The sequence below is a fragment of the Physcomitrium patens genome, chromosome 23 (assembly GCF_059467195.1).
Source record: "Physcomitrium patens ecotype Gransden chromosome 23, ASM5946719v1, whole genome shotgun sequence".
NCBI lineage: Eukaryota > Viridiplantae > Streptophyta > Bryopsida > Funariales > Funariaceae > Physcomitrium > Physcomitrium patens.
Window position 1 is genome coordinate 3,211,248 of NC_143432.1, and position 13,609 is coordinate 3,224,856.

A 13,609-nucleotide genomic window follows, 5' to 3' on the forward strand; every position below is an offset into this window, starting at 1 on the left:
TTTTAATCTTCTTGACTTTGATAACAGCCATTCTAGTTTAATACTTTATTATCTTTGAGAGACTTTCTAGTTCTTTTGAGTGATATAAGAGTGTATTGAGGATTTCTTTTTTCAAGCTTTATGTCCTTGACATATGTTGTTATATATATATATTTACACTTTAAGTGCAAAAGTCAATAATACTATCTTACAAAGATATGATTTATATAACTTTTACATATTTAAAAAGCTTTTGCATCAAATAGATAGTCTTATACCAAAATAAGATATAGAAGCAAACAATGTAAGCTTATATATATAATCTTAATATTACACATAAAGCAAGGATGGCACATAATGACAATTTTTTAATTTGGATAATATAAGTGCTTTTACAATGCTTTAGAGAATATCATTTTTTTATTTTTTATTTTTTTTTGTCAATAAGGTCATAAAATATTATCTAAATAAAAAGAAAGAAGAGAAAATGGTGATGATATATGAATACATCTTTACTTTGTTAAAGATGCCAATAAAAAATATTATAATCTTCCAACTTCTAATGAGGCTGTTGTTATTGTACCAAGCAATGGAACAAAAGTAGAAGGTATGAAAAATATAATTTTTCAATAGAAAGGAGGTACATTGCAATGAAATTGTAAAAAAACATCCTTCATATTTGCCACTCTACTATATATTTATATATATATATATACATATACATATCTATATATTTTTACAAGGAAAACTTAGATGGTATAATAAAATGAGATATAGAGATATAAAATATCAATAAAGATGGAGGTGAAAATACATTGATTATATTTATTTTTTAAATAGAATATTATTTATATAAAATATTTTTATAATATGATCAATATTTGATTAAATTATAATATAAAAAGTTGCTATAAGAATTTATTATAGATCCTTAGGCATCAACAAAAAAATATTGATTGAAATAATTCAATATGAATCAAGATAGGTTACTTGTAGATGTATATCAAGGACTCGTAGATATTTTTGAAGTTATGCAAAATCAAGAAGTTGACATGCAAAAACTAAGATATGGAATAATTCTTCTATTATCTCATGTTAGAAGCATATAAAATATATCTATTAATTAATATTTTCAAAATCCAAATATATTTAGTAAAATGATTGCAAATTCATGATAGCCAAAGATTTTAAGCATATTCTCTTTAAGATAAAGACTCAAGGATTGTCCAAACTTGGTGGCAATAGTATTTAAATTCAAGGATTGTGCATTGATTGAAGATATTTATAAGTATCATATTTTAAGAAATGTACTTACAAAAGTACATACTATTAAGTTTCAAAAGCAAGGTCTTTTATACATGCACTTCTTATTTTTTTAAAACAAAAGAATAAAATAAAAGATTCAACCAATATTGATAAGATTTTTTGTATTGAGTTTCATATTAAAAAAAATATATATTTGAGACAATTAACACTTATATAATTTATGGTTCATATAAATCTTAAAATATGCAATCTCCATATCTAAAAGATAGAATATATTGAAAGAAATATCCAAAAAAATATTAAAAAGTAACATCAATAGATGGTGATGGCTATTTCTAATATTATAGAAAGAATAATGGAATTTTTTTTAAGATTAGTAATTAAGTTATAAACAATCAAGATGTTATTCTATATAATCTTTTTTTTAGCAAAATGTATAACTGCCATATTAACATTGAGATTTGTGCTTTAACTTGAGTTATAAAATATATTCATAAGTATAACTATAAAAGACATGATTATATAATAATACAAATTAGAAAAGAGGAGGATGAGGTCAAGCAATATATTGATATATAATATATTAGAGCTTTAAAGGTAGCATATTATTTGTTTTAAATTTTAATATATGAAGAAGTTTTAAATGTGGCATTATATCTTCTTTGAATATATTAAGTAATTTTTATTTCAAATGTTGATGCAATTTAAGTCTTAGGTGATAAAAAGTGACAAAAAACAACTTAGATAATATTTTTTGAAATGTGTAAATCTATAGAAATTGCTTGGCAATTTAATTATGAAAGATTTCCAAAGCATTTTGTATCAAATAAGACTTCAAAGAAGTGGAAAATAAGACAATGTGGATTTGTAATTAGAAGATTATATTTTGTTGATCTTATTATAAAAAATAGATTTTGTCTTTGGTTTCTTTTTATAGTAGTATATAGATTATATTTATTTGAAGATCTACGTATTGTAAATATAATGCTCCAACCAAATTTTAAGATTACATGCTTAGAAATAGGATTGTTAAAAGATAACAAAGAGTAAAATCAATACTTAGAAAAAGCCTTCATAATAAAAATAGAAAAAAAATTAAGATTATTGATTGCTATTATTTTTTTCAATGTTTACTTGTATATTTAAAAAATCTATGAGATAAGTTTAAAGATTTTTTTTGTAATGATATGGATTATTGATTGATTCAAAGTTATAAAATTAAAAGACCAATGGAAAGAAAGATATTATATTATAGAATGCATCATATATAGATGTGCTAAGAATAATAGTTCTTATCATTTGGAATGAAGTATTAATGAAACATTACCATTATGCTATGACAATTGATAAAACTCTGTAATCATAAATGACATTAATAAATTATTTGGCACAATTACTCTGATCTTTGATAGAGATTTTTGGCAAATTCTTCTTGTTTTTATTAAAGGCTTAAGAGGAGAGATTTTTGATGCTAGTTTATGACAATCAAAGATTTGGTCTCATATTAAAGTTTGCAAGTTGATCAAATATATGCATCTAGAAAGTGTATTTGATAAAAATTGATTATTTGCTAAAAAATTCTCAAAGATATATATTATACAAGGTTGTTACTTTTGAATTTTTTTAATAATATAATATTTTTTATTAATATATCTTAAAATTATACTCATTTATAAATTTAAAATGAATAAAGTTTTTTAGATCTATTAAAAAATATTGTGATTCTTTTAAAACGTATGAAAAGAGGTCCAACATCAATTGATTTGATTTAAGCTATATATTTAGGATTAAATGAGAATAGAATATTTTGAGATGAATATTTTACTAACATGTTTATTTTATGTGCAGATAATTATGATGTCAATGATTTGAACAAGTGTACTATAAAAAGATTTCCTAAAATTTTACATGTTTATCTCAATGCAAATATAATAATTATAGAAGATACATCCAATAAGAATAATTTTTATCTAATCAAATATTTGAATAGCTTAAGTCTTTCTAGATTACCACCATTTAGCTTAGAGCTCAATGTTAGATGTCATATTATGTTGTTGTAAAACATTATTATACATCAAAGACTTTGCAATGGATCTTGCTTGGTCATCACATAGCTTGTTGATTAAATTATAAAGGTAAGAATTTTATTTAGAAACTACAATAGACAATTGGCTTTTCTTCTAAGGATCATATTATGTTCATCATTTGTAGAGGTTTTGTTCAAGTTGTAGCAAAGGCAATTCTCAATAAAGATGGGATTTGCAATGACCATCAACAAATCTCCAAGACAATTGTTGAAGAATGTAGGAATAGATCTTTGAATCCTTGTATTTGGACATGGATAGTTGTAGGTTGTTCTTTCATGATATAGTTCTCCAGACATGATCAAGATCCTATATCTTAAAAATAATAAGGACAAAAATTCTACTCTAAATATAGTTTATCCTAAATTTCTTTTAACTTAGTTATTTTAGTTGTTGTAATAAATAAAAATTATGTTTGCTAATTACAGTGAAGAAACATAAATGGTAAATATTTATTTATTTATCTTTCAACATTTCTTTAGGATTGAACAATTTTTGACTTAGCAGCTAGAAATCAAACTTTTATATCTTTTTCTTGGCCAACTCTACTGATTTCCACTAGTAAGTATATATATATATATATATATATATTGCTAAGGTTCATACCAGTGAAAATGCAGTTTAGCTAGACATCTATTTGTTTGTCCTTGGCAGCACAGAGCATGTGACTATTAATTTGCATATGCGTAGTATGTGGCGATTTTGAAGTTTAATTGGACTCGGCTTTGAGCTCTCCAAAACCACATGCATAGTCCCAATATATTTCTGGAAGTTGATGCTTAGACGATCCATCACGTAATTTAATCAACAAAACTACAGCAGATTCTAGTGAGTTCACAGAATGCGAGGCTGTATCGGCGTGACTCTCATTTTCATTGTGTGACATTGCTCTGCAGTTACTGGAGAAATAATTGTGAAGCTTCACAATAAATTGGAAGGTGGATGCTACTTTCAGACGCTGTGAACGCACAAGTTTTGCGATGGGCTGAGAAGCGAAGATTGATTCCTCTAATTAGTTCGTGTGTGCAAGTTTTGTGAAGACCTATCCTTCTTAGGCTAGTTTCTTAGTTTTTAGGAACTCAATATTGACGAAGTTCAGGTTCAGTTATTTCGCTTGTGTTCGAAGCTATCGCAGATATTGAGCGTTGCAAATGTATTCGGAGTTGCCTCTTCTCTGCATTATTCCTCTCCAGAATTTGATTGACTTGTCTGCGTGTTGGATTTTGTCTTTCGAAATGAGTGCTCTACACATCATCTTCTAGTCCTAAGGATAGAAATATTTGCACACTGCTCGTGCATTATAGATCCTTTTCAGCCATTCCAAGCTTTCCAAAAAAAACTTTCGTTGGTTATTTAAGCAGTTATGGAGTATCTGGATGAATAAGTATTAACAGCCATGATATGGAACCCAAATAAAGTAGACCAAACTGATTGATTGTTGAAATGTTGCTTTGGTTTTCACATCTTATGTGCTGTTCACTGTGTCCGACACTGGTTTTAGGAGATTAAGTCCATGAATGATCGATTTAGGAATGCTTACTGGAGTGCTTCGGATACATTTCTGGAATTGCCCATTTCAGTAAGTTGTACAGAACCACTGTTCGTACTGTATGGGCTATTAATGGTGGTAATTTTAGTAGTTGGTTTGATCGACTGATATTTGCAATTAGATGGATGATTAGAAAGCGAGGGTTAAAATGAATAAGTTGGAAGAGGCAAGCGAAAGTAACACACGAATCTCCATGTTGAATTCACTAAGAACTTGACCTCGATGATCAAGCGCAGACAATACCGAAGCGCTCATTGAATTTGGGGTCGCTGCATGCCAGCATTGCAACAAGAGTACAAGCAGATGCCTGCTTTCCTAGGCGGCGATGACGAGGAGCAATGGTCTTATTAAGATTGTAACCATAAAAGGCAGGAAACTCCACCAACTCACTCAGAGGGCGGCCCATGGTGAGCACTAAAAAAATCCAATTTGGGTTGCACTGAGTTGCGGATGCTTCGCGTGAGCACTGGGGGATAACTGATCACTATGGAAGCAACCTGCTGAGGGGTGAAACCCACGCTCCGCAAGTGCTCCACGAGGGGCTTGAATAATACCCGGCCTCGCGGATCAGAGTGTTAGGAAAGAATATCACCAATTCCCGTACCGCTGAACCTTGGATTCTTATGCTGTTAAAGAAATTTATGTTAGGGCGGAAACGATTGTCCAGACTGTATTGTAGCAGGTTGGGACAAGTGGTCAACATTCGCCCTAATTCTACCTTGGCAAGGCTCAGAGTCTGAAGGAAGTCCACCGTCGGTTTCAGCTGTAACTTAACAGACGTGGGCATTGCGTGAGCACCTGCCCATCACAATTACGGCTAATTTAACGCTCACAAATTGACACAAAAGCAACTGGAAAAATAAGGGTTAAAAGGAGATAGAAATACCTGAGCAGGCACCTGTTCTTTGATGCCTAGGTCCTGCAGAAAGGCTAGTAACGGACACAGCTTCTCCTGTACACTGTGCAGAAGAGTGTGGGGGAAAACTGGCCACCATTGGCTAAATTCTTGCGCTTTGCTCCAACACCCTCCAGGGCAATGACGAAGAGCTCCAGCCTTCCTCGGATGCTTACCTGCAGAAGCCGTGTGCAGCGAACAACCACTGCAGGGAACTTTAGCTTTGGTATACCTACTCTGTTTTCGAGATACGCCCAATTGGTCTGCGACTTCTCCTCGTCCCATGCAATTTCCAGCGCTGAGGACCTGCCAAAGAAATTTAATTCCAAATCATGTAAAGATTTACTCATGCGTCTTGAGAATGGGACCACTCTTTGCCATGGGACAAGTTTCAGCTAGTAACTAATAACTTATAAAATCCCTATTTTAGCTACAAATGTGTAGCCAACAATGTTCACACAATGTCTCTTGAATAACTATTTTGGTGGTAGCAACATTTGTACCAATTATATCAACTCTTACAATAGAGAGCATATCTCCATTTTTAAAATCCAATTTTATTGACTCAAAGAAGTCAATAATCTTGCATATCATGTCAAAAAACCATGCAAGCCAATATGAGTTTTTTTTTGCCAATGTGCAAATACAACCAACTCATGTCATGCTCATTGTTCTACATAAGTAATCTCTAAAACCATAAACCTTGTCAATTAAAGATCTATAAGTTTGTAGTAGCACTACCGTTGTGTGGTAACATGACTATGCAGTGAAAAAATTTAAAAATGGATGTTATTATAGAAAAGTCTAGTCAAGATGTAGTAAAAAAATAATGATAAATTATAGAAAGGTAATAAAAAGTGTAGTCTTAATACTACCTTTTGTAGAAGGGACTTCTATTTATTTTGTAGAGACACAAAACTACACACTTACAGCAACTCTGGGGTTCTTTTACAAATCAAAGAAAGGAATTTAAAAAAAGAATTCATAAATTTTTTTAAGCGTTAGTTTTCGGCAAATTGAATTTGTAATGACTTTATAAGAGCTTTGCAAAGTTTGAGTTGTATTCGGTGAATTTGGTTTTATGAAATAAAAATAAGATTTATATTTGAAAAAAATTTGTGAGTTTGGTAGTAGATCTATAGATGAAAATTTGTAGATTTGTGATTATAGTTGTTCTTATTGCATATGATAAATTTGAGTGTGATCAAATGGTTAGATTGAAGGTTATTGAAGTTCAGGTGGGTTGAGATCTTAGAAATGGGATTTTGAGGGTTAGTGAGGATTTCTAAGATCTTTAGCAATTTGCATGTTGAATTGAAGTGAAATTTATGTGTGTAGATAGTAGACTTGATTTCCAACATATAAATAAATTTTGAAAGATATTTAATGGTAGAATTTAAAAGATTTTGGCTTAAGGTGATTGGCATCAAGATTAGAGAAGGAAGCTTGTCAACACTCAAATGGATTTTAGGAGTTATCATCTATTTGGTATATGTAATCTTCTTTAGATTTTTTATACTTGTTTTTAATTTAATTGTTACAAAGTGTGAAAAATTTGAGTCAAAATCAATAATTCAATCATTTTTTATTGAATTTTTAATCTACTATAGGATTTTTAAGTATTTTATTTGAAATTTAGGATTTGATTAAGAATTGATTAAGATTGATTTAGGATCTAGGATTTGACTAGGATTTGATTAAGATTCATTAGTATTGGTTTAAGATTTAGGATTGTATTTGGATTTTATTAGGATTTAACCTAGAATTTGATTAAGATTCAATTAAGATTTCAATTAGGATTTGAACTAGAATTTGGTTAAGATTCATTAAGATTTCAATTAGAGTTAAATAAAGATTTGATTAGAATTTATTTATATTTCTATTTTTAGTATTTTATGGTTCTCAATTATTTCTTTAATAAAATTTATTTCTAATATTTCTTTAAAATTATTGTTATTTCTTTAAAGGTTTATTTTTATATTTCTTTAAGATTTTATTTTATTTTATTTTATTTTTTTGAGATTAATTTATTACTTCTTTTTATTTTTTTGTTACTTCTTTTAAATTTATTTTGGATTGATTAAAGTTTTATTAGGGTTGTTAAGGTTTACTTAAAGTTTATTTAAGATTCTATTAGACTTGGTAGGATTGTTGTTGCATGTTTACTTTCCTTCCACAACTAGTTGCCTAGTGCATTTTCAAGTAAGAATACATGTAATATGATACTATCCAACTTGGTGCAATTTGAACCTCAATACATAACATATTGTTATGTGGTAATACAACTATATAAATAAGATAAAAAAATACAGATTTTATTATAGAAGAGCCTAGTATAAAGATATAGTAGTAAAATAAGGATTAATAATAGGAAGGTAGTAAAAACCTTTACTCTTAATATTATCTTTTTAGAAAAGACTTCTATTTACTTTTTAGAGGCACAAATGAGCCAAGTCAAAGAGGATGAGATAATTAATTGATTTATGCATCTTTAAGAGAGAATTAAGAATAGGATTTAGCAAAAATTACCTCAAAATACTAAGAACTGATACTCAGAGAGGATTGGTTGTGAACTAGGGTCAAAATCAGATCCTAAGGCAAAAAATCGTGTATCTACAACAATTCTACAATTCTTTGGTTGATCACAGAATAGGAATTGAAAAACGTATGAAAGGATTTTTAGGAGTTGATTGTATGTGATTTGAAGGCATATTGAATTTTTGAGGGCTTTACAAAGTAAAAGATATACTTAGAAGTTTTGGATTTTGAGAAATAAAATGAAGTTTATAAATTTTAGGATTTTGTGAATTTCGTAGCACATTTATGGGTGAAAATTTGTGAAGATATAATTGCGCTTGTTGTAAATGTGTTTGAAAAATATGATGTCAATCAAATGATTAGATTAAAAGATATGAAATTTTTATTAGATTAAAGTCTCAAATACATAAACTTTGGGATTAGTGAAGGTTTTTGCAATCTTTCAAAATCCTAATCCTAAAACCTATTGAAAGTTCAACATTTAGGTTGAAAAATGAGAGCAACTAACATCCAAGAGGTTTAGAAGCTTTTTTGTTCAATTGATGAGTTTAATTTTTTTCAAATTTTGTGTACATGTTAATTTCTTATAGATTGAAAAATGAGTGAATTTCAAATGAGATCTAGAATTTGATTAATATTTATTGAGATTTTAAAATAGCTATAAGAATTGATTAAAAGTTTTTTAGAATTTTTTTGGAATTTTTTAGAATTTGATTAGGATTTTTTTGAGATTTGTATAGGATTTATTAAGATTTTATTAGTATTTAATTAGGATTTTTTTGAAATTTATTTAGGATTTTTTAGAGTTTTATTAAGATTTGTTTAATATTTATTTAGAATTTTTATTTTTTAATATTTTTTAATATTATTTTTTATTTCTTTAAGATTTTTATATTATGATTTTGTTAAGATTTTTGTAGGATTTTTTAGAGTTTCATTAGATTTTTTTTAGAATTTATTTATGATTTTTATTTTAAATATTTTTTTACGTTCTTTGTCATTTCTTTAAGATTTTTATATTAGTATTTCTTTAAGATTTTTGTTGTTTCTTTAAGGTTTTATTTTAGTATTTCTTTAGGTTCTTTTTTATTTATTTATGATTTTTATATTAATATTTCTATAAGATTCTTGTATTTTTTAAAAGTTTATATTTTAATATTTTTTTAGGATTTCTTTATTATTTTAAAAAAATTAGTTTATGAATTTTTTATGTTTCTTTAGAAATTGTTTTTTTGTTAAATTCTTTTGGATTGATTAAAATTTGATGATGTTTGTTAAGGATTAATTAGAATTTATTCAAGATTCAATTATATTTAGTAAGATCTTTTTATTACATTTTTTTATTTACCTTCTATAGCTACATGCCTAATGTATTTTTAAGCAAGAATTCATGTTATACAACAATATTTTCGTACTTATAACTAATTGAACGACCATCTCTAAGATTAGTATATATTTTTTCTCTCTTTTTATATAACTACTCCTTTTTTGCATCACTTGTGATTCCATTATGCATCATAGCTAAGATTTTGTTCATCATTATTGTTCCTAAGATAGTTGCAATTGTGGTGGTTGAGGCTCACATAGTTCTTGCTTTCTTTGTACATATTCTAAAAACTATCTTATTTGAAGATTAAATAATATAATTATTTTTTTATTTTGATACATAATATAAATAAGAAAAATTTAAGATACTTACTTTTTTTTTTTTTTTTGCAATATGTCATTTAAGTGTTTTTTAAAACCATTGTTCCAAAACATTCAATATTATTATTGGCATTATCTTTCAATGTAATATAATATGTGATCAAGTTAGAATGGCATTAATTAACTAGAATATTTATTTTTTTCTTAAATTATTCGTTATATTCAACATCTATCTTTATTGATGCATAAAAAAGTCTAAACCACTTTGAATTATAAACTTAATCAAAAGATCTACATGCTTTGATTGAAGGTTCCATATTTTGAAGACTTATTATGTTTGTTGATGATTCTAAAGTATTTTTTTTTTAAACTTTTATGCAATATAAGCTATTCAATTTTTAAATTAGATGATTTTTTAAGCCATGATATTTAATTTAAAAAATAAAATAAAAAACTTGACCAATAGAATCATATAGATAATTTGTGTGATTTTTTTTTTTTTTTTTTTTTTTTTTTTTTTTTTAAATATATAATTTTGATGACTATTACAATTTAATTAAAAATATGGGATATAATATTTTATCTTCATTTTTAATTGATGAAAAATGACATATAATAAATTGATATTTTAATCTAAATGGTTTTTATTCTATCTTATTTCAATATCCTTAAAAAAAATTAAAATATACAAAGATCAGTAAAAAAAAAAAAAAAAAAAAAAAAAAAGAGAAAACAATGAGCTAACAAAGCAATTATATGTGATGCCAAATGAACAAAATGCAATGAGAGTTTGATAAAATTTTGCCATCTTAAAGCAAATAATTTAAATTTAAGAAAAATCAAGTGAGGTTATAAAAATGTTGACATCAAAAAATGACTTATCATACTTCAAGAGTTTGTAGTATATACAACTTTAGTATAAATGACATAAGATATATTTTTTTTAATTACAACATAATTTTCTTACATCAAGGCATTTTGGTACAAACAAAATATCAATTTTGGATTCAAGGTATTATTCTTGACCACAAATGTCATCAGCAGTCTATCATGGCACATGTTTCTATCAAATTAGATATATTTCTCTAAATTTTTTAGATTTCAACTTTTATTTAATATTTAAAAGTAAACAGTTTTTAATGCTCATGCATGTCAATATAAATATTTAAGGATTTAATAACAAATTTCAACATTTGGAAGTTAAAGAGATTTTTTTGAAAAAAAATTTAAAACTTAAAACAAGAAATTTAATACATATTTATTTTATTTTTACTCTCTATATTCTTTTTATTATAGTATGTAAGGTTTTTTTCATTTATGGACTTTGAGCTTTTGTTATAATTGGTCTTCAAAAAAACTAATCCTATCATTATATATATTGTTTGAAATTTCACACACAAACGTTAATACTTTTCAAAATATCAATTACATTTTGACATTTATTACCAAATTCCAATAAATGTGTTTCAGGGTATATGTGCCAAAATTGTATTACTAGTAATGTTATATTTGTCACATTACAAGTAATACAATTTTGACAAACGTCAACATCACTCGGATTTTTATAATGCATTTAAAGTACAAATTTCCCAACATCTATTCATCAAATAATTCTGATATAAAAAATGTTTAAAAAATGCTGTAATTAACATAACAAGAATACTCAAATTATCTCTATAGCAAGGATTATAACCAATCTTTATTTCAATTACACTAACCTCAAAACCCAGACAAAATCAACCAAAGTGACATTATAAAAATCAAGAAAAACCCACAAACACTGTAGCATCTTTTGGATTCAACTTTTGTAGAAAATTCCAAAAAGGTTCAACTTGGAGTACCAAACTATGGAGAATGGGTAAAAAGAAGAAAGAAAATCCATAGTACAGTCAAGAGTCCAACCTTACAAGGCTCCTAAGGGAACCCAGCTTTCAACATATCAACGCTTGCATGGACTCAGCGCCTCTTTACCACGACTCGCCACTCAGCTCTACGCAGCAGTAAATTCTCACGCATTTCCTTCCATATTCTTCCTCAAGCTGCATGAAGATCATGCCTTTCGGAGCTTCCATTGTCACTATCTCCTTCAATCTACTCAAATATTTGTGTAGCGGATGATCTCCTACAGATCTCCGTATATATCAGTTCTCTGAGAGAATTTATTTTTTTAGACTTAACTTTACAGGTCACTAACCACTGGTATGAATTTTGAGTAGATTCTGGTTTTATAAAGATTTGTATCTCGGATCATGAAGTGTTGTTTGTTGAAAGATTGGATTTTTTGGAGCAATGGCTCCACAAGTTGGCGAGGTTAGTGATATGGAATTAGACAAGCAAAGTGGTGTGTTGTTGTCTGCACTCATGGTGTGTAACAATGCTATTGCTTTTTGCTGCAATGGTGAAGTTCGTAATGGAGGAGTTCATGGTGCGGATCTTTTTAATCGGGTCAAGGCTGCCAAGGCTATGGAATACAGCCAACTTGAGGAGGCTGTGCAGATAGTGGATATTTTTAAGAATGCCACTTGGGTTGTAGTCAAAGGGGCCAATCTTAGTGTTCCTCAAGTGGCAGGTATTGCTCGCAAATCTGAAGTGCAGGTGGAACTAGACGCTGTGAATGCTAAGAAGAGAATGGATGAGACCTCTAACTGGGTGTGATATCTACGGCGTAACTACTGGATTTGGTGCTACCTCGCATTGTCGCACGCAATGAGTGGAGCTCCAGCATGAGCTCATCCGTTTTTTCAATATAGGCATCATTGACAATGATAACTCCTTGCTCGCAGAAACCACCCAAGCAACCATACTTATGCAGACTGATACGCTAATGCAAGGCTACTTTGGCATCTAATGCAAGATCCTCTAGGCAATGGAGAGCTTGTTGAACGTGCACGTTACCTCAAAGCTGTTGCTGCAAGGCACCATTACTGCCTCGGGCGATCTGGTTTCCTTCTTGTATATTGTTGATCTGCTTATGGGTTGCCTAAATTCTAGAGCGGTCACTAAGGACGGTCGAGAGGCTTTTGCATTGGAAGCTTTGTGCATCGCAGGTGTGTGGAAGCAATTTGAGCTTGCGCTCAAGGAAGGGCTCGCCCTCGTGAATGGAACCGCGGTCGGCTCCGCCCTCGCTTTCACTATGTCCTACAACGCTAACATCATGGTATTCCTTGCAAAGATTATGTTGATGTTCTTCTACGAGGCAATACAAGGCAAGCCGGAATTTACCAATCTCCTCACCTGCAAGCTCAAGCACCACCATGGACAGATATTAGCCGCGGCCATCATGAAGGCTGATGCCAAATTCAATGAGACTAATCCCCTCCGTAAGCCCAAGCTGGACAGAGATGCACTTATGGCAATTCAAGACAATACTGGAAGAAGCACAAGCACATGGATATTATGTGAAGAATTAATCACAACAGATATTGCGGGGTCTGCTATACTGACATAACCACGACTTGCTAATCATATATTGTAACTTGAAGTGTGACAATACAATTGTGAATTTTAATCCAAGAGAGGTGAGAATTGGAGATCTAAGTCTTGCAGTGATTCTTTAGCAAGCACATGCAGTGCATAGTATGAGCATGATTCCAGAGTTCATGGCTCCTGAGCTATATGAAAAAGAATACACTGATTGGGCTTGACAAGCTC

At 29.1% G+C, this 13,609-nt stretch overlaps 1 protein-coding gene and 1 pseudogene across 1 annotated transcript; one reads left to right on the forward strand and one right to left on the reverse strand.

The window, feature by feature from the left end:
- Positions 1–4,212: 4,212 nt before the first annotated feature.
- Positions 4,213–12,030, reverse strand: LOC112276182 (transcription termination factor MTEF1, chloroplastic-like; annotated as a pseudogene).
- Positions 12,031–12,824: 794 nt separating this feature from the next.
- On the forward strand, positions 12,825–13,406 carry LOC112276181 (phenylalanine ammonia-lyase 3). Its single transcript, XM_024507276.1, has one exon. It carries the CDS (start codon positions 12,825–12,827, stop codon positions 13,404–13,406), a length of 582 nt encoding a protein of 193 aa, XP_024363044.1.
- The last annotated feature ends 203 nt before the right edge of the window (positions 13,407–13,609 follow it).